Source organism: Peromyscus californicus, unplaced genomic scaffold (assembly GCF_007827085.1).
Source record: "Peromyscus californicus insignis strain IS unplaced genomic scaffold, ASM782708v3 Scaffold_3__1_contigs__length_106647218, whole genome shotgun sequence".
Classification (NCBI taxonomy): Eukaryota; Metazoa; Chordata; class Mammalia; order Rodentia; family Cricetidae; genus Peromyscus; species Peromyscus californicus.
In genome coordinates, this window is record NW_026294551.1 from 65,128,537 (window position 1) to 65,155,474 (window position 26,938).

Below are 26,938 nucleotides of genomic sequence, written 5' to 3' on the forward strand. Positions count from 1 at the left end.
CTCTGGAACAGCGGTAGCTGTCCTGGAACAGCTTGCTGTAACCTACACTTTCTCCTCTTCCCTCTGTTTTGGGTTGTCTCATTCCTCTTCTGTCATCTACAGAAGGGCTGTCTGAGCTAGAAGACACTTAGCAGGTCACTTGTGACTTACTGTCAGTGTGGGGAATTCTGATTACTCTCAGTGTGGTGGACCCAAGTGGCCCCAAAAATATCTTTCTACCAAATGAACACAAAGATTTTAGCTAATTGTAGGCATTCTTTTTCTTGTTGTTTGGGCTTTTGCTGCAGGGTCTTGCTATGCAAGGCAGGCTGTCCTCAAACTCTTTGTAATTTGATTTGGTTTGTTTTTTTAAATTAACAGTGTGTGTGTGTGTGTGTGTGTGTGTGTGTGTGTGTGTGTGTGTGTGTGTGTGTGTCCAGGAAAACTTACAGGAGTTGGTGCTCTCCTCCCGTCATGTAGGTCCTAGGGATTGAACTCAGGTCATCAGCCTTGACAGCAAGTGCCTTTTCTGCTGAGCCATCTCACCGTCCTGTCCTCAAAGCTTTAATCCTCTTGCTTCATTCACCCTTCCATGCTGGAACTGTAGGTGTGGGCCACATGAGATAGTATTGTCACATGACTGCTTTAGATAAATGCAAATCATGTGAAAATTAAAAGCCTGTCATGAGTTTATTTTTAATTGAGCAACTTATGCTCCAGAACAGTATATCAGTTGTTCTGTCATACTACTATTGGTTCTAGGTGTGGGACGCCCTCCGGGAAGAGCCTTTGTTCAATTTCCGAGGACATCGAGGCCGGCTGTTATGTGTGGCGTGGTCCCCAGTGGACCCAGAATGCATCTACTCAGGTGCAGATGACTTCTGTGTATACAGATGGCTGACCTCCATGCAGGACCATTCCCGGCCTCCTCAAGGTTGGTCAGGTTGAGGTTATGGAACCCACACTGTTTTTTCTGAATCCCTTTCAACTCTGCCTTAGTAATTGTGGCTCTGACTCCACCCAGCATCGCCCATCACTTCCAAATTGTAGCAAGCGTGGCTGAGCTCTTATCAGGGCTGTTAGACCTCATGACTCACTAGGAGGACATTGGGAATGAAGGCACCTGCAACATCTCAGGCCAGAAAGAAAGGTGTGCTCAAATCCAAGTACAAAGAGCAGCTTGAAGGGCCCCTGCCAAACAAAAGGGGGGCTGTTGACAGGAGGGGTCAGCAAGATGTCTAAGATGGGGGGATTAGTCAGGATTCTCTAAAGGAACAGAACTGACAGAATGGAACACACACACACACACAGGACTTACTAGAGTGGCTTACAAGCTGTGATCTGAGTAGTCCAGCAATGATTGTCTCCAGATGGAAAGGACAAAAATCCAGTAGTTATTCAGTCCACAAGACTGGATGTCTCAGAAGTTTCAAATCTGGTGCTGGAGTCTGGAAAGATTCCTAGAGAATTGCTGGTCTTCGGTCTGTGTTGGAATCCTGAAGAAGTAGGTTCTAATACTGACAAGAGTGAGGGCAGGCAGGCAAAAGGCAAAGGCCTCCTTTTTCCATGTCCTTTTATATAGGGTGCCACTAGAAAGTGTGGCCTGGATTTTAATGGATCTTCTGACCTCAGATCCAGTCAAGAAAATCCCTTTAAAAAGCCTAGAGGAGGTGCAAGCCTTTAATCTCAGCACTTGGGAAGCAGAGGCATGAGGATCTTTGTGACTTCAGAGGCAGCCTGATCTACATAGCAAGCTCCAGGACAGTCAGGACTACATACTCAGACAAATTAAAAGAAAATAGAAAGAGAACATTGCTCACAGGTGTGTCTCCACTTCATGGACTGGTCAAATTAGCAATCAAGATTGGTTGTCACAGCCAAGCTGTGGTGGCGCATGCCTTTTATCCCAGCACTCGGGAGGCAGAGCCTGTGGATCCCTGAGTTCGAGGCCAGCCTGGTCTACAGAGCGAGATCCAGGGCAGGTACCAAAACTACCCAGAGAAACCCTGTTTAAAAAAAAAAAAAAAAAAAAAACACAAAGGGAAAAAAAATTAGATTGGTTGTCACAGGGGTAAAGGGACTTGCCAACAAGTGTGGTCTGGGTAGTACTGGGTCAACCTGAGGTCAGTTTCTGGAACCCACATATAAGTGGGAAGTGGGGACTGACTCCAGAGCTGTCCTTTGACAGCATGTGTGGTAGTCATGAGTTCTCAAACTCACAGTAATTAATAATATATATGTGCACCAGGCGGTGGTGGCTTATGCCTTTACGCTCTACAGAGCGAGATCCAGGACAGGTACCAAAACTAGACAGAAACCTTGTCTTGAAAAAAACAAACAAATAATAATAACAACAACAATAATAATAGTAATATATGTGCGTACACACTAATTAGTAATATGTATATAGAGCCCACAACAGACTAATGTATGGATACCACCAAAATCCAACTTGGTGAACCATGAGTTTTACTGGGGTTACTAACAAGAATGTGGGTGAGGGGTTACTAACAGGAGCAGAAATAACTCAAAGACAGCTGCATCACCAAAGCCCACCCCAGCATGGGTGACAGCTCACAGAAGCTGGAACCTGCAGCACACTGCATGGCCTGCAGGCAGCTCAACAGGTTGAAGGGTGTCTTTCCCAGGTGACTCTTCTGAACCTCTTTCAGGCAGCTTGGCTAGTTTCTGCTTGTTCCAGGCAGCTGGGCTAATCCCAGAGTCTTGGCAGTACAGCTTCTCCTGCTCTGAGGGGGACTCTCAGCTTTATTGTTTACTCTGGCAGGGAGGAACCTAGTGAATCCTGCAGGTTTCAGGGACTTCTGAAGCTTTTTTGAGTTCTTTACCTTCCTGTTTAAAGGGCTTCCCTGTGGAATGGAGTGTATCAATCTTAGAGGAAGCTGCTACACAACATTAGGTATAGAGTGCTTGCTGGTAAGCCTGGCAACCTGAGTTGGATCGCCAAGATTCACGTAATGGAAGGAGAAAACCAACTCTTAACAAGCTATCCTCTAACCTCTCTCCTCCTTCCCCCATCTATCTGTTTATTTATCTATCTAGCTATCTCTCCCTCAGATACACATTCATAAAAATAATTTTTATCATTTACATGTGAATTTCATAAATTTATAAAAATAAATGTAAATTTTATAAATTTAATTTTTTTTTTTTAGGACAGGGTTTCTCTGTGTAGCTTTGTGCCTTTCCTGGATCTCGCTCTGTAGCCCAGGCTGGCCTTGAACTCACAGAGATCTGCCTGTCTCTGCCTCCCGAGTGCTGGGGTTAAAGGCGTGCGCCATCACCACCCATCTTAAATATTTTTTATTTAAAGAAAATCAAGGGAATTGTATTTGCAGCTACCAAAGATTAACTGATGCCTAGCATGATGTCTCCCTACCATAAACAACTAGAAACAGGAGATAAAGAAATATACCCCCACCTATGACATTCCCCATCCTCCTACCGTATTATAAAGGAATGCTCAAATTAGCTTTGTCTGTGGTCAGAAACTGCTCAAATGCTAGTGGACCTGAGTGTATCCTTACAGAGGAAATGGTCATAGGCGTCAGAAGGAAGGTGTAGACTGCCCATGTATACAGAACTGCTTCAGCCCCCAGAACAGAAACAAAGAGCAACTACTATGAATGCAGCAAAATGGGTGCGTTTCTGACAGGTCACACTGAGCAGATGCAGCCAGGCCCAGGGGACTGCACAGGGTATGTACTGTTTCTGTGAAACCCTAGAGCAGCTAAAACTCAAACTTGGAGCCACAGATCCAGGGCATCTACAAGGTGGGGGTCTCAGGTCAAGAAGACGCTTCATATCCGGTCTGTGCTGCGAGTGCTGGGTTCCGGTACTGTGACTCTGTCAAAAGCAGTTGAAATGTGAAGAAGATAAAAATGACTGTAAGCAAACGATAAACGCTTTAAGGAAGGAAGAGGGTAGTGCTAGATGCTGCAAACTAGTAAGTGCCAGGTGCATGGGAAGTGTACTCTTGAGGTGCCAGAATCACATGGGCCTCTCTTGAGAACTGGTTCTGCCCAGCAGTGCATTCCAGCCAGGGAAGTCACAAGTGCCCACTTGGTGGCATAGTGACAGTTCCGGTCAGGAGTCTGGTGCTGGAACTAGGGAGTCCAAAAGTGTGGTAATGGACAGCAGCAGACACTGTCAGGACACCCTCTGATCACATCTCCCAGGTACCCCAGAGGAGCAGTGTCTCACCAGTTGCATCCCTTGAAAAGTGTGGGCAGACGTGAGTGGGGTTAGTGAAATTCCAGGGGGTTGACTGCTGATGGAGGTGCAGCTGTGGAGTCGTGGAGAAGGCAGGAGGGAGTGTGAAGACTGTCAGAAGGTGGTGTGTGGTTTGGGAGGATTCCACCAGGATGCTTCTGACCCACAGTGTGTACTTTAGTCTATTCTTGTTTTTCTTGTGGTCTTTGTAGGGAAAAAGTGTATTGAACTAGAGAAAAAACGGCTCTCTCAACCGAAGCCAAAGCTTAAAAAGAAGAAAAAGCCCACCTTGCGACTGCCTGCAAAGCAAGATTCCGCCATTGGCAATGAAGAGGAGAGTGCGAGGGAGAACTCGGGACCTGTTGAGAACGGTGTGTCGGACCAGGATGCTGAGGAGGAAGCCCAGGAGCCGGAGCTGCCGCCGTCCCCAGTGGGTAGGTGCTTCGAAAACCCCGTCTCTCTGGTGTCTTGATGTAGCAGGTCCTTCCTCCGTGTGGAGCTTCTGTGTCAATCGAGACTTTGCAGACCGTGTTACCATCGTTGAAAGGGGTTTGTTTGGTGCCATTTTTAATATTTATTTTTGTTTCATGTGTATGAGTGTTTTGCCTGCAACTATGTACCACAAAGAGTACAGTGCCCATGGAGGCCAGAAGAGAGCACTGGGTCCCCTAAAACTGGCATTAGACACAGTTGTGAGCTGCCATATGGGTGTTGGGAACTGAACCGAGGTCCTTTACAAAAAGAGCCAGTGCTCTCAACCTTTGGGCCATCTCTCTCTCCATCTTTAGAAGGTCTAAATGCCACTTTGAAGTGTTAGAAGAGATGTAGTGCATGATTGGGGTGGAGTCAGTAATACACAGGAAAGATTCAGCTGTTCAGGGTAGGCCCATGGGGCACAGTGAGACAGCAGGGCAGTGTGTGAGCGGAGGCAGGGGTGGAGATGAGGACACATCTGGGAAGGAAAGCACGTCCCTTGAACAGCTGGCCTTAACTGCCCCGACTTATATGGGGACAAGCAAGTCTCCCCTGCCCAGCCTGGTGTCTTCATCACTGTTGTGTTGCTATGAAGGGACACCATGACCAAAGCAAGTCTTATTAAAAACAAAACAAAACATGTAATTGGGAGCTTGCTTACAGGTTCAGAGGCTTAGTCCATTGTCATCATGGCAGCACTCATGGCTCTGGAGCAATGGCTGAGAGCTACACCCTGATCCAAAGGCTGAGAGAGAGGGAGACTGGGCCTGGCATGGGCTTTTGAAACCTCAAAGCCCCCCCAGCAACACACTTCCTCCAACAAGGCCACACTTCTATGAGCCGATGGGGGCCATTCTTATTCAAACCACCACAGAGGGTCAGTCCTTTCTCTCAGTTCTGCTATATCCTATCTCAGATTCTCATGGACCGCATGTGTCATTAGCTCTCATGTTATAATCTTGTGCATGTTTGAAGAGAATTGGTTGTTTATAGATCAGAATAGCACTTTTATTCTCTTATACCTTAAGTATCTTGTATTTATACCTGTTAAAATGAATGAGTAAATACCAAAGGGGAGAAACTGGTTTATGCTGAACTCCGGGATTTCGATGTGGCGTGACTGAAATAGCCAAAGCAGAGGTACCCTTGACCCTCCATCCTAGACTGTCTGGTGGACCCATGATTGGATAGATAAATTAGTAAAAGCTTACCATGTTTATTCTTTTATTCTTTTTTTGGTTTTTCGAGACAGGGTTTCTCTGTGTAGCTTTGCGCCTTTCCTGGAACTGGTAGCCCAGGCTGGCCTTGAACTCACAGAGATCCACCTGGCTCTGCCTCCCAGTGCTGGGATTAAAGGTGTGCTCCACCACTACCCCCCGACTTATTCTTTAGGTTTATCAAAATGCTCTTATCTTGGGGGATGATGAGATGGCTGAGTGGGTCAAGCGCTTGCCACAGAGTCCTGGGTGTAGCTGAAGTTGTCCTGTGTCCTTGGCTCTGTGGTTCTTATTTAGTTAGACTGTTTAGAAATTCGTCTACACCTGGGTTCGATTCTGGAACCCATGGAAAGGTGGAAGAAGAGCCTGACTCTAGAGAATTGTCCTGACCTCCACAGAACACAACAGAACACATGCAGTAATGATAGTAATTGTAAATGCCTTTGTATCAATAAGGGCTACACAAAATATCCTTTGCCATTGTAGGTCAGAAAACAGTTTGTGCGCCTAGCATTGTGACTGTCCTGTGTACCTGTTGTTTTTTGTTAGTGAAGCCCTTTCTTCTTTGTACAGTGAAGTGTAAGTTATCTGACAAGTGACTTGCCATGTGAGCAGAGTTTCCAAATCAAATGTCTTGGAGTTCTGGATGATAAGCTTAGAGACTCCGGAAGCCCAGTCTGTGAAGTGGGGTGGGGTCAGAGCACCTGTTCGGCTCATCCAGGGCACGGTTGCTAGACCTGCATTGCTGAGCCTGTTGCTGCTCTGAAAACAGCAGCTAGACTACAGTGGTTTTGAAACAGGGTCTCACTCTGTAGCCACAGTTGGTTGTCCTGGGACTCACAGTGTAGCTCAGGCTGGCCTCAACCTGTAGTGACCCTGCCTCAGCATCCAGAATGCTGAGGTTACAGGCCTGAGCTCCCTTGCCTACTTACTGCCTTTCTATATAGTTCTTGTCTCAAACCTTGTCTCTTTTTTTTCCTTGATGTAGTTTCTGGTGAAGCTGTTTCCTGCACTGCCGTTTCCTTAGGTTTTGAAAAGTCAAAAGTTACAGTTAGTAGCAAAGCCACCTCACTGAAAAAGGAGCCACCCAAAGAGAAGCCAGGTCAGTATCTTTCATGAGCACATTTTACCAAGTATTCCTGAGACCCTCTGTGCCCACGAGAGAGCGTTTGCCCGGGTGTGGGATGGTCTGATTAGGCTGTTTGAGTTTTGTTTGGGTTTTTGTTTTGTTCTCATGTATTGCTCAGCACATGCAATGTCTTGTAGTTGTTGATACCACTTGTGAGTGTCAGCAGGAGCATGGACCACCGTGGTGTGAGAGCTGCCCTCTGAGAGTCCCTTGCTCAGTGCCGCCCTCCTGTGGACCACATCCACACTGCCCACGTTGGCATTCCTTCGGCTCCCTCTCTGATCTCTTTTTCTGAAACCATGTGCCGCTGTTGTTGCATTTCAGAAGCCTTGCTCAAGAAGAGGAAGGCTCGTTCCATGCTTCCCCTGAGCACAAGCTTGGACCACAGGTCCAAAGAGGAGCTCCATCGAGACTGTTTGGTACTGGCAACTGCAACTCACGCCAAAGGTACTGAGCACTGCGCCTTGCACCATGCGTTTGCAGTTGATAATGGTGCTGTGTGTTAAGTGAATGAGCAAATGTTCAGATTACCACTGCCTGTGCTTTTCTCCCAGCTTCCCTTATCCTTGGCCCCCTGCCCCACTGCCGTGCCCCTGTCCTGCAGTCCCTGCTCCCAGGATCCCATCTGTCACTCTGCTACCCAGCCAGCCATCTTTGTGCCACATCAGGCAGGGCTTCTACACATCTCCGTGTAAATCTGCTTTCCACTCTTCCCTACCAGTGTCTTTAGGTTAAAACAAAAAATCCTCACTAGAGATGCCCTATAACGTGTGGCAGTTACTTTGATGTATTTGATGGAGGTTTTGTTTTTTAAATGATTTTGGTTTTGTTCGTCACAGCCCAGTATTTTGGTATTTGAGCAACTTGTTGTTTTTATTATGAATTTGATGTGTTAAAAAGAATAGCACAGTAAAGCACAATTCAAAGAATCTAAGAGAGTGAATCCCTCTACTGCCCACTCTACTGGCTACCACTGTTTTCTCCTGTTCTTTTTATAGGTATGGCTTGTTTTTGGAATTTTGAGATGGCCTAGAGCCTCCTTGGTTAACAACAGTTAAACTTACTGGAAATCAGGATTTTTTACATTCTCAGGTGGGGTGTGTACTCTGGATGGAACCCAGGGCCTTGCACGTGCTAGGCAAGTCCTCTACCATTGAGCCGTACACAAACACCATTGACTGTTTCAGTTTTGTTTGTTTTTGTTTTGATTTGGTTTGGTTGGTTGATTGGTTTTTCGAGATAGGGTTTCTCTGTAACAGTCCTGGCTGTCCTGGAACCCTTTGTGTAGACCAGGCTGGCCTCGAACTCACAGAGATCCTCCTGCCTCTGCCTCCTGAGTGCTGGGATTAAAGGTGTTCAGCTCCATGCCTGCTCCTATGGAATTCTTAGGCCATTCTGGTTAATTTTGGTTAATTTTTTAGCAGTAAATTTAAAAGACATGTTGCATTTGGAATCCTCTTATCATATTTTTCCCTCAAGCCTTTGTCGGCACAAAGTACAAAACGGTATTGTCTCGTTGGATTTTGCCCAAGCTGAGTTTTAAAGATTCCAAACTGTGTCTGTAACTAACAGGAGGTAGAGTCAGTGAGGACCTGGAGTGTGTTTTTTGTCTCTGGAGTAGGTGTTGGGGCATGTATCCCGAAACGACTGGACAGAAAGCAATAGCTGTCAGTTCCCTGTTGACCTTTTCAATTCACAGAGCTAAATGAAGATGTGTCTGCCGACCTTGAGGAACGGTTCCACTTGGGCCTTTTCACAGACAGGGCTACTCTGTACAGGATGATGGAAACAGAAGGTGAGGCCTGCTCCGTCGTCACCGTCTACATAGCCCTGTCTCTCCTCACTCTGGGTGGCTGCCAGCCTATGCATTGCCATTCTATGCAGCTTTTCTGCTTACAGATGTGTTGCCATCTTGGCTACTGCCACATGTCCTTTATGTGGTTGTCAGACTCCAAACAGCAGCCACTAACTGGTGGAATGCTCTTGAAGGCCTCTGGTGGCAGTGATCAGCTGGGCTCCAGACCCATTCATCCATGTTGGGTTTGGTCTGTGGTTCACATCTACAATCGCAGCACTCTAGAGGCTAAAGCAGGAGTATCACAAGATTGAGGCCATCCTATATGTCCATCCAGTGAGTTCTAGGGCAGCCTGAGCTATGAGGAGACTTAGTCTTTAAAAAAAAAAGCCAGGGAGCAGAGTGCTGGCTCAGCAGGTCGAAGTGCAGTCCTGACCTGAGTTCAATCCTCAGAACACACAGCTCACACTGCAGTCCTAACCTAGCTACAAAATGGAAACAGACAAGAGGATGAGCTGGAGCAGGTGTCATAGTGCACAGACAGAAACCTTGTCTCTGAAGTAAAGTGAAAGGACATATTTCAAATTTTAAAATTGGGGCCAGGGAGATGGCTCAGCAATTAAGAGCACTGACTGCTCTTCCAGAGGACCCGGGTTCAATTCCCAGCACCCACATGGCAGCTCCCAACTGTCTGTAACTCCAGTTCCAGGGGTTATGACACAGACATACATGTAGGCAAAACACCAATGAACATAAAATAAAATTTTTTTTAATTAAAAAAAAAAAATCTTAGGGTTGGGGATTTAGCTGAGTGGTAGAGCGCTTGCTAGGCCCTGGGTTCGACCCTCAGCTCAAAAAAAAAATCTTAAAATCATTTTAGTAGGTGCCTATATATTCTCTTCTACTTTGACTCCTGTTTTATAAAGGTCAAAACAGCTTTCCTACACTGTCTCTTCTACACAGGAAAAGGTCACTTGGAAAGTGGCCACCCTGAGCTTTTTCACCAGCTCATGCTCTGGAAAGGAGATCTGAAAGGTGTTCTCCAGGCGGCAGCAGAGAGAGGAGAGCTTACAGACAGCCTCGTGGCTGTGGCACCAGTAGGTATGTGCTTCCTGAAAAAGTGTGTGGCCTTCCAGAATGTGCCATTAAAGATGCCCAGCACTGGTGTGGTGGTGGCTGGGGCACTGGTGTGGTGGTGCAGAGCCAGCAGCTGGGAGGCAGGGCAGAGGACTCACCAGTTCAGGGCACAAAGGAGAAAAGATGACGTGGCAGCACTTGCCTTGGGCTTAAAGTCACTTACAAGTAGACAGTTTTACAGAAGCTGGCGCTGCAGCAGTGGCAAAGGCTGGGGACACATCACCATTGTGGTTTTTTTTTTTTTTTTTTTTTGGTTTTCCAAGACAGGGTTTCTCTGTGTAGCTTTGCGCTTTTCCTGGATCTTGCGCTGTAGACCAGGCTGGCCTCGAACTCACAGAGATCCGCCTGCCTCTGCCTCCCGAGTGCTGGGATTAAAGGCGTGCACCACCACCGCCCGGCACCATTGTGTTTTGTCAGGACAGAGTAGCTGCAGCCCTGTGCTCTGTAAGGAGCAGGTTCATTCTGCTCACAGTTCTGGAGCTTGGGAGCCAGAGCCAACATTGCTCAGTGGTGGCATGGGCAGCACAGAGGTCAGAATGTAGGGAAGACAGGACAGGCTGGCTTCGTGGGTAAGGCAGACCAAGCAAAGCTTGCTCTTTTTCTAACAGCTCCTGGGAATTAGTCGACTCCATAGGTCAGCAGTAGTTAGTCTGTTCAGGACCGCTGCCCTGTGTTGTAATTACTGTCCCCAGGCCCAGCTCGGCCATGCCTCTAGCACGTAAGCCACTGATGGACAAAGCACATCTGGAAGGCCAGTTGGACTGTGTGATTTGAAATGCTTAAAGCCTTTGGCCCAGCAGTTCTAATGATAGAAATTAAACTACACTCATATTCGTGGACATAACAAAAGACTGTAAGGACCTACCTGCATGTCTATAAGTAAGAGACCTGTGAAGTCATGTACACAGAGTGGAAACCCTTACAAATACCCAGAGACTGAGGCAGCCTTGTACACTCTAACACGAGCGAGCCCCGGAATATAGGAGAGGAATCAAGGGGGTTCTCAGTGGAGGCAGCTGACAGAGGCCTGGGCACACTGGTCCGTGCTGTGCCTAACAATACAGTCCGGATGGCTAGGTGACCCTAAGAAACCAAATGGCAAGATGTCTGTCTACGCCTTCCTTATGCAGATGTGCAGAAAAGTACATAAGGAAAATCTAGACATCCTAGTCAGTTTGCAGAGTTTTCTAAGTGCTACGAGAGGTGAAAGACAAAGCTAGGCCAGGAGAAATTGAAGTTTGTTGAAATGGTAAAGGTAGATAAAGTACACCGTGATTAGGAAATGAAGAAGCAAGAAGAAAAAGTCCCCATAAATGTCCTTAAAAGACCACCATTCCTCCCCCACAAACATGGCCGACTCTATTGGAGATGTTGTAAAACAGATGGTGCCAGCTGGACATGGTGGTGCACACTAATCCCAGCTCTGGGGAGGCAGAGGCAGGTGGATCTCTGTGAGTTCCAGGCCAGCCAGGGCTGTGTAGTCAGACCCTGTCTCAGAAGAAATAGCTGCTGAGAAATGACAGCAAAAAAGCAACCATATATTAAAATCTTCTTATGAATGAATAGCTTAGAGTGGGGGCGCCATGATTGACACATCTCTTTGGCTACAAAGTGGAGCCATTGATGCTGTGGTGAACACGTAAGTGGGTCACATAGATCAGAATGCGTGGCGGGTCTCATCATGTGTGGGTATGTGCACATGACCACAGTTGTCCATGGGGGCCAGGAACAGTGGATCCCTCTAGAGCTGAAATTACAGGAGGTTTTGAGCTACCCAACATGCTGGCACCAAACTTGGGTCTTCTACAGGAGAGCAGTGAGTGCTCTTACAGAAGCTCTCTTTGGACCACACCCTCAGCGGAAGGCACGCATGGCCACACAGTCTCGCTGTCACTGTCCACTCCTACCCAGAAGTGTTCCCTGAACTTCGTCTTTTGTGTGATAGAGCAAGTCAAAGGAACAAATCCTGTTTCAGGGTATGGGTGTGGGGAGGGAAGTGGAGCAGAAGGGCTACGGTCGCATCTGAAGTAGTGCCTGATTGTTCTGCCTACTGGAGGGATAAAAACGGCATTTTAACTCAAATGTACCTCCATTTACACACCCTCCTCCTTCCTTTTTTTCTTTAAGCTGGCTATAATGTGTGGCTGTGGGCCGTGGAAGCCTTTGCCAAGCAGCTATGTTTCCAGGATCAGTATGTCAAGGCTGCCTCCTACCTGCTGTCCATCCACAAAGTGTATGAAGCTGTGGAACTCCTCAAGTCAAATCATTTCTACAGGTCTGTGCAGTTTGGGCCTTAACCAGCATCTGACGTACTGTGATCTAAACTTGTTGATGACGCAGTGGGAACAGAGAAAATAGTTGGGGGCCTGATGACTCCCCTAAAGATTATCTTTATGTGTGTGTTGTGGGTATGTGCACATGATCACAGTTGTCCATGGGGGCCAGGAACAGTGGATCCCCCTAGAGCTGAAATTACAGGAGGTTTTGAGCTACCCAGCATGCTGGCACCAAACTTAGGTCTTCTACAGGAGAGCAGTGAGTGCTCTTACCTGCTGAGCAGTTTCTCTGGGGCTCCCCCACCACCACCACTTTTTTTTTTTTTTTTTTAGGGAAAATCCAACATTCCTGTCTTGGGGTTTCTGTTGCTGTAGTGAACACCGTTGCCGAAAGCAACTTGGGGAAGAAAGGGCTGATTTCAGCTTCCAGCTGTAGTTGTAACTGCTGAGGGAAGTCGGGGCCAGAACTCAGGGCAGGAACTGGGAGGGAGGAACTGGAGCAGAAACCGTGTTGTTTTCTTACATAGCCCGGGACCAGCTGCCCAGGGTGACACCACACGAAATGGGCTGGGCTATCCTATGTCAGTCATTAATCAAGACAGTACCCCACAGACCTTCTTCAGGCCAGTCTTCTGGAGGCATTTTCTCAGTTAAGACCCCCTCTTCCCCGATTTGTCTAGGTTTGTGTCGAGTTGGTAAAAACCAGCCAACACAGTTCTCAGTGTAGATGAAGGGCCGTCCTCCGTTCTGTTTGGGGTGACTGGTGAGGTCTCTTTCCAGTGTAACCCTGTATGTCAGCCACAGTGGAGGAAGACCATTCTAGGCGGCATGCGCTAGACCTTTGGTTCCCTGTCTCATCATGTCTGCCATTAGTGGGGTGTTTGAATCAGTGACATTTAATACTCGTTTGTTGTCCTTGGCTTGTATCTGCACACCTTGGTGTTTCTCTCTTATTTGTCAAGTATATCTTTTTTGTTTTATTTTGGATTGACTATTTTTGTCAGGTTCCATTACTGACTTTCTAGCTATGTCCTCTTAAATTTATTTATTTGTTTATTTATTCATTGTAATGTGTACGGATGTTTTGTCCACATATTTGTCTGTGCACAGTGTGTGTGCCTTGTGCTTAAAGAGGCCAGAAGAGGGCATTGTGTCCCCTGGAGCTGGAGTTACAGATGGTTTGTGAGCCACTGTGTGGATGCTGGGAATTGAACCCAGATCCTCTGGGGAAAAAACAGCCAGTGCTCTTAACCACTGAGCCATCTCTCCAGCCGCTGACAGTTTTTGATTTGTTTGTTTAATAGTATATTCTACTGGTGATAATTCCCAAAACTTGTTTTGAGTGTGAAAGCCTATAATTTCACACTCATCTGAAAAGATCTTTTCTTTCTATCTTTGTTGATGTCGATACTTTTTGGTTATGTAACCCAGGCTGGCCTTGAAACTCCTGCCTTAGTTTCCCGGGACTTCAGTTACAGGCGTGCTCTCCACACTTAGTTTCCCGGGTACTTCAGTTACAGGCGTGCTCTCCACACTCAGTTTTCCGGGACTTCAGTTACAGGCGTGCTCTCCACACTTAGTCTTCCAGGACTTCAGTTACAGGCGTGCTCTCCACACTTAGTCTTCCAGGACTTCAGTTACAGGCGTGCTCTCCACACTTAGTTTCCTGGGTACTTCAGTTACAGGCGTGCTCTCCACACTTAGTTTCCCGGGTACTTCAGTTACAGGCGTGCTCTCCACACTTAGTTTCCCGGACTTCAGTTACAGGCGTGCTCTCCACACTTAGTTTCCCGGACTTCAGTTACAGGCGTGCTCTCCACACTTAGTTTCCCGGACTTCAGTTACAGGCGTGCTCTCCACACTTAGTTTCCCGGGACTTCAGTTACAGGCGTGCTCTCCACACTTAGTTTCCCGGGACTTCAGTTACAGGTGTGCTCTCCACACTCAGTTTTCTGGGACTTCAGTTACAGGCGTGCTCTCCACACTGGTTGTATTTTCATCTGCGCTGCGTGAAAACAGTGGAGTTCTCTCTGTCCAGGCCGCCTTCCATTATCACTGATTTTCAGTGATGTGATGATATACTGTGGTGAGGTTGGCCTTTTGTTTACCTTGTCTGGGTTTTGTTGTCCTCCTTCAAGGGTGCTAAGCTTCGTTGTGGCTCACCTTGATCTTTGTGGAAATGGAACAAAGTCTAATGGTGCTAGCCTCACATCTGTGGCCGTGTTGTCAGCCTCTGGAATGCTGGGATTGTAAGCCTTCCCCTTACTTCAGGAGGGCAGATTCAGAGAAGTCCACACTGTGGACTGGTGAGGGCCTCCTACCTTCTGATATCCCTGCTGCAGGCTTTGCTTAGTGAGCAAGTCACAACAAGCTCTGGGCATCATTCAGCTCCAAGCTCCCTGATTGTTCTTTGTTCAGCCTCTCAGAGTTTCCAGCATGGCCAGAGACCCAGCAGGATTCACCCTGGCCACCTCTCTGTGTGTGAACTGCTTTCTCCTCTTTTGCTTTAAAGGACTATGCCTAGAAGTAAAAGCCCCAAGTATTTCTTTTTTCTTTGATTTATTTATTTTCTTTCGAGATAGGGTTTCCTATGCATTCCTGGCTATCCTGGAACTCACTCTGTAGACCAGGCTGTACAGTGGCTGCAGCTCATGCTGAGCTGCACTTGGAAGATATTTGCCAAGTGACACATACTGAGTTGCTTTGTTAGAAGTCCCAAAGAGTCATACTCTTTAGTCTCGGGTCACCTTCACTGGAACGGTTTTCAACTTTGGGTTTTCAAGCTCTGAGTCCCCAGTGGCAGGTACACTTTTCTGAAAATCCCAATTTTCAGGAATGTGTAAACTTTATCATTGGAAACATAAAGTGAAGTGCTTTACTTTGTCCATTTTTGAGAAAATATCTGTAAAATACTCAAAGCAAAATAGCTTATCTGTTAGTTTTATTTGTGTCTTGAGACAGGGTCTCACTTTAGCTGGAGCTTTTCTGGAACTCACTGTGTAGACCAGGCTAACCCCAAATTCACAGAGATCTGGCCGCTACTGCTTCTGTGTGCTGGGACTAATGGTGAGCACCACTGAGACTGCCGGTGCTTTGTAAGAAATAAGTGAGTTTTCTTGAAGAGAGCAGCTAGCTGGGGCTGGAGAAATGATTGTGTGGGCATGGTGAGTAAGAGTGTTTGCCCTGCAAGCAGGAGATGCAGTGAAAAGCTGGGCATGGCTGCCTATGCCAGGGACCCCAGTGTCAGCAGGTGGGAATAGAAGGATCCCAGGAGCTCATTGACCAACCAGCCTAACCTATCTTGAAAGAAATGGGGTAGCTCAGCAGGTAAGGCCTCTTACTGCCCAGCCCATGGACCCAGGTTTGATACCCAGAACCCATGCAGTGGAAAGCCTTACAGAACCAACTCCTCCTGTAGGTTACCTGGCCTAAACACACGCACACGCACATGCGCGCACAGCCACACGGAGTCTAAAAGGGAAAGTGAAGAGTGATTAAAAAAAAGTGTCTGGGGCTGAAGAGATGGCTCAGAGGTTAAGAGCACTGGCTGCTCTTCCAGAAGACCTAGGTTCAACTCCCAGCACCCACATGGTGGGTCACAACTGTCTATAATCAGATCTGGTGCCCTCTTCTGGCATGCAGGCATACATGCAGGCAGAACAATGTATGCATACATAATAAATAAATATTTTTTTAAAGAAGTGTGTGTACAATGTACACAGGCACAGACACTCACGTGCAACACACACACATACACAAATATTGAAAGTAAAGGCAGCTAGTCAGCCTGTAGTGTACTCATACATATTTCCCCAGAGATGACTGACATGGTTTGGAATAATGTCAGAAACAAAGCATTCTTGCCATTTTGTGATGGTGAAGGTCGAAAATGCTGATGGAGGGAATTAGGGAAATTAATCATTTGGCTGCCTCCCCAGGGCACTCACTGTTTTCATTTGTAGCCTCCCATGGAGGAACCTTTGCAGATTGACTGAAGTACCTGCTTTTGCCTTTAGAGAAGCTATTGCAGTTGCCAAGGCTCGGCTACGCCCTGAAGACCCTGTCCTGAAGGACCTGTACCTCAGCTGGGGGTCCATCCTGGAGAGAGATGGCCACTATGCGATCGCAGCCAAGTGGTAAGCAGAGAGGCTAATTTAGTGTGTGCTTGGAGCACAACAGAATGGAAGAGCTCAGTGTCGAAATGGGTACAGCGACCGGAAATGTAAAAAGAAGGAGAGATTCAGCCCAGCCGCATGCTCCAGTTACCTGAATTGGCACAGGCAGGCAGGCAGTCGATCTCAGGGGCAGACTTGAAGGTTACACCTGTCTCCATTGATGAGATAAGCAGAATGTGGGAGGGGGTCCTCTGTGTGGGTCAGTCAGCACCTGTGGAGGTTCAGCACGGTGTACAACTCAACAGCATGTAGCCATCCCGACCTCAGCCTCCACAGAGACAGCCAGAGCAGGGCCACCAGGACGCACATGCAGTCACAGAGACAGGAGAGGTGTGTGAGGGCGGCACGGCTGGTGACTGGGTTTCATTCTTGCCACAGCTACTTAGGAGCCACTTCCGCCTATGATGCAGCCAAAGTTCTGGCCAGAAAAGGAGATGCAGCCTCGCTCAGGACCGCTGCAGAGCTGGCTTCCATAGCAGGAGAAAGTGAGCTGGCTGCTTCTCTGGCTCTCAGATGTGCCCAAGAGCTGCTTCTGGTGAAGAACTGGGTGGGCGCACAGGAAGCCTTGGGGCTGCATGAAAGCTTGCAGGTCAGTCTCTGGAGCCTGAGGATGGGGGGCAGGGGGTGGGTTAGGTCCCTCTCTGGTCAAACTAACCCCCAGTAGACAAATCTCCAGTTCAGTAAGTTCTTTGGAAGTATCCAAAAGCCGTGGTGGCTACCCTATCTCACTGAAATACTACAACCTGCTCCTTACTGTGTTTGGGGTAAGAGATAGACCACTGTTCTTCGGTGATTTCTGCTGCTTACAAGTTTGTGCCAACCATCTGAACAGCCGCCGGTATGGCAGCGCCTGGGCAGTGCCCAGGGTTCCTACATTAGCACTGTCTCCCTCCGGGGAGATGGTTAGCCTCTGACAGAAAGATCGTGTAAGTAGCAGGCATGTCTGGTTTCTGGAAAGCTTTGCTCAGTGGTCGCTCACTTCCCCGACGAGTCCCAGGTTCCATTCCCAGCACTTCAGGAGATAACGGCAGTTAAAGAACCCTACCAGTTGTGCCAACAGCAGATTTCACTGACATGTTCGTGTTTGCGTGTCAAGTGCCGTGGCCATACTCAGACTCCCACTGCCGTCACTGTGTTTTTCTGACACATGAGAACTGAGGTGCACTCTGTAGTCCATGCTTAATAAATGTACTCTGCAGCCCAGGCTGGCCTCAAACTCAAAATCCTACTGTCTCAGTCTCCCTGGAGCTGGCATTCCGGGTGTGAGTCACCTTGCCAGTTCTGACATTTCTGGACTGTTTAAGCTCCTCTTTCCCTAGCACAGGAATAAGGCCGAAAAACAGTGCCCAGCTGAGTGTTCAGAGCCCAAGGAAGATACATAGGTGGTTAGCTTCCTGAGAACTGGAAGATTGAGCCACAGAGTGTGTTAGTTATAAAATGACCAAGTCTGGGCAGAGTCATTATCTACAGCTAAGAAAAGTAGTTCTTGAGCACTTCATTTTCTCCCTGGCGCAACATCCTCAACAAAGCAAAAAATAAAATAGCGCTGTAGCCTTTTGGTCTGTCCACACTCTGGTGAGGGTCATTTTGACTGGGTGTGCAGATGCCCTCTAGGCTTAACTGAGGACTTCCCAGGGTGTGCTAGGTATCTTGTAGCAATGAGAAATCCAACAAATAAAGATTTTTCTAGAGCTTTTTTGATACTTTTGTTGTTGGTGGATTCCCTGTCAGACCTGCTTAGACATGGCCTCTGCCTGCCCAGCTCCTGAGTGCCAAGCTTGTCTGTTCCAACACCACTGCGCTGTCGGCAGGAGAGGGCCTGATGCTATAGGGCTGAAGGGTGGACCTCGGTGTGGCTCCCGGATAGAGATTGTGGATGTCAGTCAGGATCCTTGTTACAACCGTTCCCTGGACTACAGAGGCCCCTCGTGGCTGCTGCACATTCCCCTTCACGTGACTCCAGTGGAGCAGCAGGCTCAAATGGGTGTGCATGTCATCTTCGTTTCCCTGTGTCATACCTCTGTGTTGTTGGAACCCAGGGCCAGAGACTGGTCTTCTCCCTCTTTGAGCTTCTGTGCCGGCACTTGGAGGAAAAGCAGCCCCCAGAGGTCAGAAGCCCCTCTTCTGTTTACCACCCGTGGGCCACGGGCTCTGAAGGAACCTTGGTGCAGAGAGTGACCAGTGTGTGGCGCAGTGCCTTCAGTGTGGACACCCCGGAGCAGTGTCGGGCCGCCTTGCAGAAGCTGCAGGATGTCAAGTACCCGTCTGCAACAAGTAACACCCCCTTCAGACAGGTGCGCCATGACCCAGCCCTAACAGTGTTCTTCATCGCTCGGAAAATAAGTAAAACAGTTTGTGTCTGAAAAAGACAAGGCAGTCCAGGCCTTGGGAAGGCCCCTCAGATGAAAGCCTTGAGCTGTGTATTCATTCAAGACTCTCATTTGTTTAATTTTAAAATACAAGGAAGTTTGAGGCTGGAGTGATGGCTCATGGCTAAGAGTACTGGCTGCTCTTGGAGAAGGGTCAGTGTGGGTTATCAGCACCCATACACATCTGAATTCCAGTTCCAGGGGATCCAGCACCCTCTTCTGGCCTTCATGGGCACCAGGCATACACATCATGCACAGACATACATGTAGGCAAAATACTACATACAGCAAAGCTGAGGTCCTCCTGTCTTCCCTGCTGCTGTTTCCCCTACCTCACTCACCTGAGAGAGTCCCTGCCTCCAGGTTACCCATGCTGATGCCGAGGGGTCAAGCTGAAGTACGGTAACTACTGTGTTCATCTTGGGAACATGCCTCAGTTTGTCTGCTTTTAAATTTTTAAATGAAAAGATTTGACTTTTGAGTAAGGAGACCTCCTCAAATGGTATACAAAATGGAAAGCAGGTTTGCAGTTTCTTACAAAGATAGCATACTCCTGCCCAGCCAGCCAAGTGACTGGGTGGTTCACAACAAGAAATGAAATCAGGAGGCCACTCAAAGACCTGCATACAAATATTTGGAGACATTTAGCCCACAACAGCCCCAAACAAACAGCCACACAAGGGGAGAATAGACCTCTGCACAGATCAGTGAGCCCCAGCAACAGGCTGACAGTACCAAGACCCAGAACACTGAAACTGTGACTCCATTTACATGGATTCTAGAAAAAACCATGCAGCATAACAAGGAGCTCTGAGAGTGTGACGTGAGGGGGGTGGCTGGGAAGGTGCTGTCAGACGGCCTTGTGTGACAAAGGTGTTCTGTGCTTTCATGTTGGTGGTAGCCATAAACTGCTTGTCAGAATGCTTCAAGCTGCTTAGTAACCTCCGGGCTGGAGAGACGGTTCAGTCAAGTAGGTAAACTGCTTTGCGTGAGGCCCTGGGTTTAATCGCTAACATGGCAATTGACACCCATGTCCCAGGATTAGGGAGGCAGAAGCAGGTAGACCCCAAGGATTTGCTGTCAAGACAGTCTAGCCCGGCTGGTGAACTTCAGGTTCTGTGAGAAAAGAGACTGTCCTGTCTCAAAAGAGAAAATGGGGCCGAGTGGTGGTGGCGCACACCTTTAATCCCAGCGCTCGGGAGCCAGAGGCAGGCAGGTCTGGAGTTTGAGGCCAGCCTGGTCTACAGAGCGGGATCCAGGACAGTCGGGGCTACATAGTGAAACCTTGTCTCAAGAAGACAAAAAGATAAAATGGAGAGTGATTGAGAAAGACAACTGACATTGTACCTCAGACCTCCACACGCTAAAATGGATTGGTACCAACTATTCCCGTTATTTCTGTTGATTTCCTTCTTTTTGTTTTGTTTTGAGATTGGTCTCATATAGCCCAGGCTGGCCCCAAACTTCTTAGATAGCTGAGGATGACCCTGAAGTCCTGGTCTCCTGCCTCCACTTCTCCAGTGCTAAGATTACAGGTGTGTGTTACCACATCAAGTTTATGTGATGCTGAGGACTGAACCCAAGGCCTTGTGCGTCCTAAGCAGGCACTCAGCCAATTACGCATAACACCCACCCCCCATTTTGTTTTTCTAATTATGGCTTTTTAGATCCAGAAACTTCACTTACTTGTTTTTGTTTGCAGTCTAAAGACAGGATGTTGTATAACCCAGTCTGCCTTTGATCTCATGACCCTCCTTCCTTAGCTCCCTGGGCATGCCAGCTGCCTTCACTGTTAGCGCAGTGGTCAGTGCATCTCCTCAGAAAGCTCAGACTTTACCACCAGACAGAGGGTGATTGATGGGTGGGAGGTAAAGGCTTTCCAGAGTAGCTGTTCTATGTGACTGGTTTCCGGTACAGTTCCTAGCTATGGGACCAGGCTTGTCAAGTCTCTGCCACAGGAGGGTGTTAGCAGGTGAGTGAGACTCTGGCCTCTTTCTAGCTGCTGCTTCATGTCTGCCATGACCTGACCCTAGCAATGCTGAGCCAACAGGCTGCCTCCTGGGAGGAGGCCGTGCCAGCTCTGCTGCAGGCCGTGCTTCGGAGCTACACCTCAGGGAACTTCACCCTCATGCAGGAAATCTACTCAGCCTTTCTCCCAGGCGGTAAGTGACCCCACACACACATCGCTGCCTGGGTCCTCCCGTTACAGCTCAGTATAACCACCTCCGATGGTACTGTACTGGGAGTGGCAGCGTCATTAAAAGGGGATGGGCTGTGGCAGGAGGATCACCACAAACTCTGAGCTGCATAGGTTACAGAGAGAGCCAGACCAAACCAAAGCACCTGCACCGGTGTCTTTACCTGCCTGCTCTCTCCTTAAAGCCCAGTTGGAGAGGGAAAGAAAAAGAGCTGGTGTGGGGTGCATGCACCTGCCATCCCAACATGGGCGAGGGGTGGTCAGAGCAGCAGTTCAGGGTAATCTTGGCTATGTGGTGAGTTTATGGCCAGCCTGGGCTACGTAGACCCTGTTGAACCATCACCCAAAAAGGGGGGCGGGGGATGTGACTTTCCAGCAGAGTGGTGGTGCACGCCTTTCATCCCAGCACTCAGGAGGCAGAGGCAGGTGGATCTCTGTGAATTTAAGCCCAGCCTGGTCTACAGAGCAAGTTCCAGGACAGCTAAGACTACACAGAAACACTGCCTCAAAAAACTGAAAATAAATAAATAATGAGTGAATAAATAAATAAATGTGGTTTTCCAAGCTGGAAAGATGAGGAAAGCTAGGCATTTCTTTCATCTCTGTGAAACAGTCCTGGCTGTCCTGGATCTCTCTGCCTCCTGAATCCGCCTGCCTCTGTCTCCTGAGTGCTGGGATTAAAGGTGTGCACCACCATACCCGGCTAGGCATTGACTATGTGATTAGTCCCTACAATTCATCTCAGTTTTCAGAGCACAATGTGCTTCATACCCTACCCCCACCACATTAGTGTGTCCCTGGAGCTACTAATAATAGTCTTCTGTCATGCTGTGAGTGATGTCACCTGTGACAAGGATTGCATTGTCCCAAGGCGGGAAAGGAAATGATGGGTTCCGTTGGCTTTGGGCAGAGGATATAATCCCAAGAGTTACATTGCTGCCCCTTCTCCTGGGGTGACCACACATGGGTGAGAAGCCAGGTTTCTCACAGATAGAGAAATGTATAACATATCCCAGGATCCTTTTCTTCTAGGCTGTGACCACCTGCGAGACAAACTGGGAGACCTCTCTCTTGCCACTGCAGCTTTCAAAAGCTTAGAGGCCTTTTTTATTTATGGGCAACTATATGAAGTCTGGTGGTCACTCTGTGGGCCTGGCCCTGAGTCCAGCATCTGGGTGAAAAGCACAGTCTCTGCGGAGCAGAGGGAGCCAGATGACAGTGCCAGTGATAAAGACACAGAGCCTGGGGCTACTGCTCAGCCACAGTCAAGTCAGCCTCCAGGCCCAGGCCTCAGGCTCAGTGGAGAAAGTGAGCGTTTACTTAGTGCCTGCAGAGAGCTCTTCTCAGAAAGGCATGCCAGCCTCCAGACCTCCCAGAGGACTGTTGCTGAAGTCCAAGAGACACTGGCAGAAATGATCCGCCAGCACCAAAAGAGTCAGCTCTGCAAGGCCACGGCCAACGGCCCCACCAGAGATGACCCTGGCCAGGAAGCAGAGCAGGCCCCTTCGCAACCTCAGAGCCCAAGGTAAATTCAGGTCTGGAACCATGGATGGCCTTGTTGTCCTATAACTGTGTCCAGTATAAGTATGTGATACCATTGACTAGGCCGCTGGGAAGCAGCAGACCTAGGTCAGACAGCTAATTCCAGCCCTTCTGAAGCCACTCAGTGCTCCATGTACACCTACAATAGCGCTCAGACTGAGATTACAGGTGTGTGCTACTACGTATGCTTCTAGTACCTTTCACCTTGATTACATTCCCCAGGCTAGAATCTAAGAAATACCAGTTAGTTCAGAAATCTACAGAGGTTGTATTAACTTTAAAAAATTATGGGGCTCGAGAGACAGATTATAATTAAAGGCGCCTGCTTTTTTTGAAGATCTAAGTTCCTTTCCCAACACCTACCCAGGGCCTCACAACTACCTCTAACCTTAGATCTAGAAGATCCAACACCCTCTTTTGACTTTCATGGGTGCCTGCACTCAAGTGCATACCCACTCATAGAAACACATTCATACACATAAGTAATCTGAAAAAATTAAAAACTATATGCCTGTAATCCCAACACTCCAGAGCTGGAAGCAGGAGGCTCAGAAGTAGTTCAAGGTCGCATTGAATGTATGGCTACCTAGGAAATGTGGGACTGTCTCCAAAGGAATTAGAAGAAATCCCAGCCACTGCTGTAGGCAGTTCAGGTTTGTGTTTTATTTGTGTAAGACATGCTCTTTCCCTGTGGCAACCGTTCTACCTGAGCCTTCCAAATGCTGGGATTATAGATGTGCCCAGCCAGGTTTGCTTTTAGAAAAAAAATGCTGTAAAGCCCTCAGATCGGCTCCTACCTTTGGCTCACAAGATTCCTGTGAGGACCTTAAGACACCGATCCTGGCTGCCTCTCTACTCCTTGGAGACCCCAGGCTGTCACACTTGTCTGCAGTCTTTCCTCTAAAGCCCTATCTCCTGTCTCAGGTATTAGAAAAGTGACCACCACAGCTTCATAGGTGTGCGTCTCATCCCATTTTGTTGCCTTCTCAATCTCTGAGTTGGAGTTACTTAGGCATAACAAGCGCCTGGCTTCAAGAAAGTACGAAGGATGTGACAAATGACCAGTCACTCATCCCTGGAGACATGCAAACCATGACACAGTGAAGGGCTAGGTACAGAACTGAGTAAGGAGAGTCTGTCCCCAACAAGAGGAAACCCTGGATTCCATCACCATCATGGGCATGGTGGTGCATGCCTATAATCCCAGCACTGGTCGGGTAGATGCAGGAGGATCGAGAGTTCAAGGTCATCCTCAATTACATTGTCTAGTTCAAGGCCAGCCTATGTGAGACCCTGCCTTTAAAAATAAAATGAATCTACAGTGAAATACTATTTCATACCCAATGTGCTGTGGCTGCTGCCAAGATTGGTGCAGCACAGCTTGAGTGTTTGTCCTAGGTGGGAACACTATGGAGTTCCTCAGGAATTAGAAAATGAGCTTCACTCTCAGATCCAGCCGGTCTACTCCTCAGTCAAGAGGACTGAAAGCAGGGCAGCCTGGCATGGTTCTGCATGCCTCTAATCCCAGCACGTAGCACCCCAAGTTAGCCAGTCTGGGCTACACAGCAAAATCTGTCTAAATAAATTAATGCAGGGATGATTAAATAATTGAAATCCCGCTGTTTGTGTAAGCATCTGCAGCACTGTGCATGATAGCATTGAAAATGGGAAGCAGCCCAGTATCCAAGGACAGGTGGGTAGATTAGCAGAAATGGTATATTCATTCAGTGAAATACTACTCAGTGTTTCCATGTTGAAAACGAAGGAAACTAGCCTGTACTACATTTACTACAAGGTAGGTGGCATAATGGTGCCATGAGACAGGAAGTGTGGGCTGCCAACCAGCAGAGATAGGCAAGGCAAGTTCCCATTTCACAAGAGCTCTGGTCCTGAGCAGGTGTGGGAGTGAATGCCTTTAATTCCAGAACCAAGAGAGCAGCCTGGTTTACAAAGCAAGTTCCAGGCCAGCCAGGGTCACACAGTGAGACACTGTCTCAAAAAAAAAAAAAAAGAGCTGTGGTCCTGGATGGTAGTGATGATCGCACAGCATGATGAGTGGAAGTATGTTTGTAGGTGGTTGAAATGGTTTTAACAATTATTTTACCACAATAAAAACAGTGGGGGTTGGCAGGTTGCTTAGTGGGTAAAGGCATTTGCCATCAAGCCTGATGATATGGGTTTCATTCCTGAAACCTACATATGGAAGGAGGGAATCAACTCCCAAATGTCTTCTGACCTCCAAGTGTACACACTGTGGATGCAAGTGCAGCCATGATCGCACATATGTATGTACAATAGACAAAAGGTTTTCTTTAACTGAAACATTTGGGGTAGAAGTTAGGTGACCATATGTGACTTCAGTGTATTGTTACTCTCGCTAGCAGAGAAGAAGGGAATGCATCAGTCTCTCTCCCTGAATTAACCCGAAGACTCACGGAGGCCAATGAGAGAATAGCTGAGTTTCCGGAGAGTATAAAGGTAAGGGTGTTTGAAGATGCTTCACACCAACCCCTGAAGGTCATCTACATCCACTGTCATTGTGTGTGCTTAAAGTTTCAGGATACAAGAGTTAGGTGGTGGCGCACACCTTTAATCCCAGCACTTGGGAGGCAGAGGCGGGTGGATCTCTGAGTTTTAGGGCTGCCTGGTCCATAGAGCGAGTTCCAGGACAGCTAGTGGTATACAGAGACCAAAAAAAAAAAGGAAGAAGAAAGCACTTGGGATGCAGTTGTCTCTGCCTAGCTGTAGTAATTTGTGACAGTGGCAGGACTGACCACACCATAGGTTTCCCGCTCGGTCTTAGGGAAAACCAAACAAGAGTTAGGTATGGTTGAGAGGGAAACCATTCAAGTCAGATGGGAGATGGTAGCAGGTGCCAGTACTCTGGAGGAGCAGTGTGTTGGGCTGTGACTGGTACTAGGAGCAGCTGTGTGAGTTGATTTGGGGACACTAGGAGACTCACCCACGAGGACATGCCAGTAGACATACCAGTTTCATCCGTCTGTCCTTCTACACGCCCTTGCAGACACTGCCTTGTCTTGTCGTTGTTTTAGGCCTGGCCCTTTCCAGATGTGCTGGAGTGCTGCCTTGTCTTGCTTCACATCGGGTCCCAGTGTCCTGGCGCCGTGAACCCTGAGATGCAGCAACAGGCCCAGAAGCTCCTTCAGAAGTATGGCCACACTAGAACTTACAGAAGACACTGCCAGAGCCTGCGCACATAAACTTCCAGAGGCCATAAAGCTGTGTCACACGGCTGTGACAACGTTCTTCTCAGTCACAGCTCACCAGGCCTCCACCCCATCTCCACTGGAAAGATGCTGTGGTCCAGCTGACAGCTGAGGGTGAAGCTTGATCCACTCACAATGGAGCCTGCCTGGTGCCTCCCAAGTGGTTTCCTGTAATGGAGCCAAAAGCCAGCAGGGTCACTCAGAACTAGCCCTTACCAAGACTGCTGTCTCAAGCCTTACGTGGTTTCCCCAAAGAGAAGCCTTTTGTTCACCCCAAGTCTGTCTGTCCTAGGTGCAGCTGCCTTTATAAATCCCCACCATCGGAAGTGTCTCCTTCTGTGGGAGGGGCACTTGACACGCTTATTACTGTTGGGTCGGGGCTTCTTAATTGGTTTGTTAGCTGGGCTTTCCCACCTCTCAAAGAGTAAAGGAATTAGCCTCGTCCACCGTGTTGACTCGGAACATCAGGTCAACGGTGATTTTATTTGTATGGAGTTGCCTCCGTGGGCAGATGGCCCAGGCGATCTGAGAACAGAGCTGATGTTGTCCTCCAGGCTGTGTAACGTGACTGAGGGTGATTAGACAGCCCAGGAAAAAAATCACTCCTGGTGGGTCTTTAATCCTTTGGGGTCATAAAACCCTTTGGTTGAGGATCGACTAAAACCCAGCCTGGAGAACAATGCGTATTTCCTCATTTTACAGTGCCTCCCGGGTCATTAGGCTTCACTTGACACCCTGGAACCTACAGTACTATTTATTCCCCAGCTCTGGGCCTGCTGCTAGTTACCACATAGCCAGACAGCTCAGAGACTGATGATGCCTCCACTGTCACTGGTTTCTAGAACAGAAAAAGCAGACATGCTCAGGTTGGGTGGGCCAAGCAGACCTTCTTCTTGCCTCTCTTGAGGTCCAATGTGAAGGCTTCATCTGTGGGCAGCAAGAAATATTCCCCACTGGAACTCCATGGGACGTGCATCTTGAGGTATTTGTGTGTGCTTAACTTTGGAATCTAAATGCTAAACCCAAAAAAGGGAACTACTGTACCATTGTGTGAACTCTAGGAAGATACATTGGTCTTAAAGGCAAGAGTCTTGACAAATGTGAGTAGGCTTGACTACATAGAGGACTTCATCTACAGAATGGGAAAAGTTGGTTCCCTCCACTTGAATAAAGAGTAGCTGGTAAAGTACA

The 26,938-nt window shown here is 48.1% G+C and overlaps 1 protein-coding gene across 4 annotated transcripts in view; it reads left to right on the top strand.

Annotated features, from left to right (window-relative positions):
* The window catches only part of Gemin5 (gem nuclear organelle associated protein 5), a 50,104-nt gene extending 23,166 nt beyond the window's left edge, over nt 1–26,938 (top strand). For 2 of the 4 annotated variants that reach the window (XM_052757544.1, XM_052757546.1), the window contains exons 15-28: nt 742–913; nt 4,422–4,643; nt 6,889–7,002; nt 7,354–7,476; nt 8,729–8,824; nt 9,788–9,925; nt 12,089–12,236; nt 16,254–16,373; nt 16,791–17,001; nt 18,452–18,706; nt 20,781–20,943; nt 22,011–22,503; nt 24,902–24,998; nt 25,574–26,938. In XM_052757544.1, the coding sequence (XP_052613504.1) occupies nt 742–913; nt 4,422–4,643; nt 6,889–7,002; nt 7,354–7,476; nt 8,729–8,824; nt 9,788–9,925; nt 12,089–12,236; nt 16,254–16,373; nt 16,791–17,001; nt 18,452–18,706; nt 20,781–20,943; nt 22,011–22,503; nt 24,902–24,998; nt 25,574–25,741 (2,520 nt within the window). In that variant the 3' untranslated portion in view covers nt 25,742–26,938. The remainder of the gene's footprint in view (nt 1–741; nt 914–4,421; nt 4,644–6,888; nt 7,003–7,353; nt 7,477–8,728; nt 8,825–9,787; nt 9,926–12,088; nt 12,237–16,253; nt 16,374–16,790; nt 17,002–18,451; nt 18,707–20,780; nt 20,944–22,010; nt 22,504–24,901; nt 24,999–25,573) is intronic. The other 2 variants (XM_052757545.1, XM_052757547.1) reach the window with 1 other exon arrangement.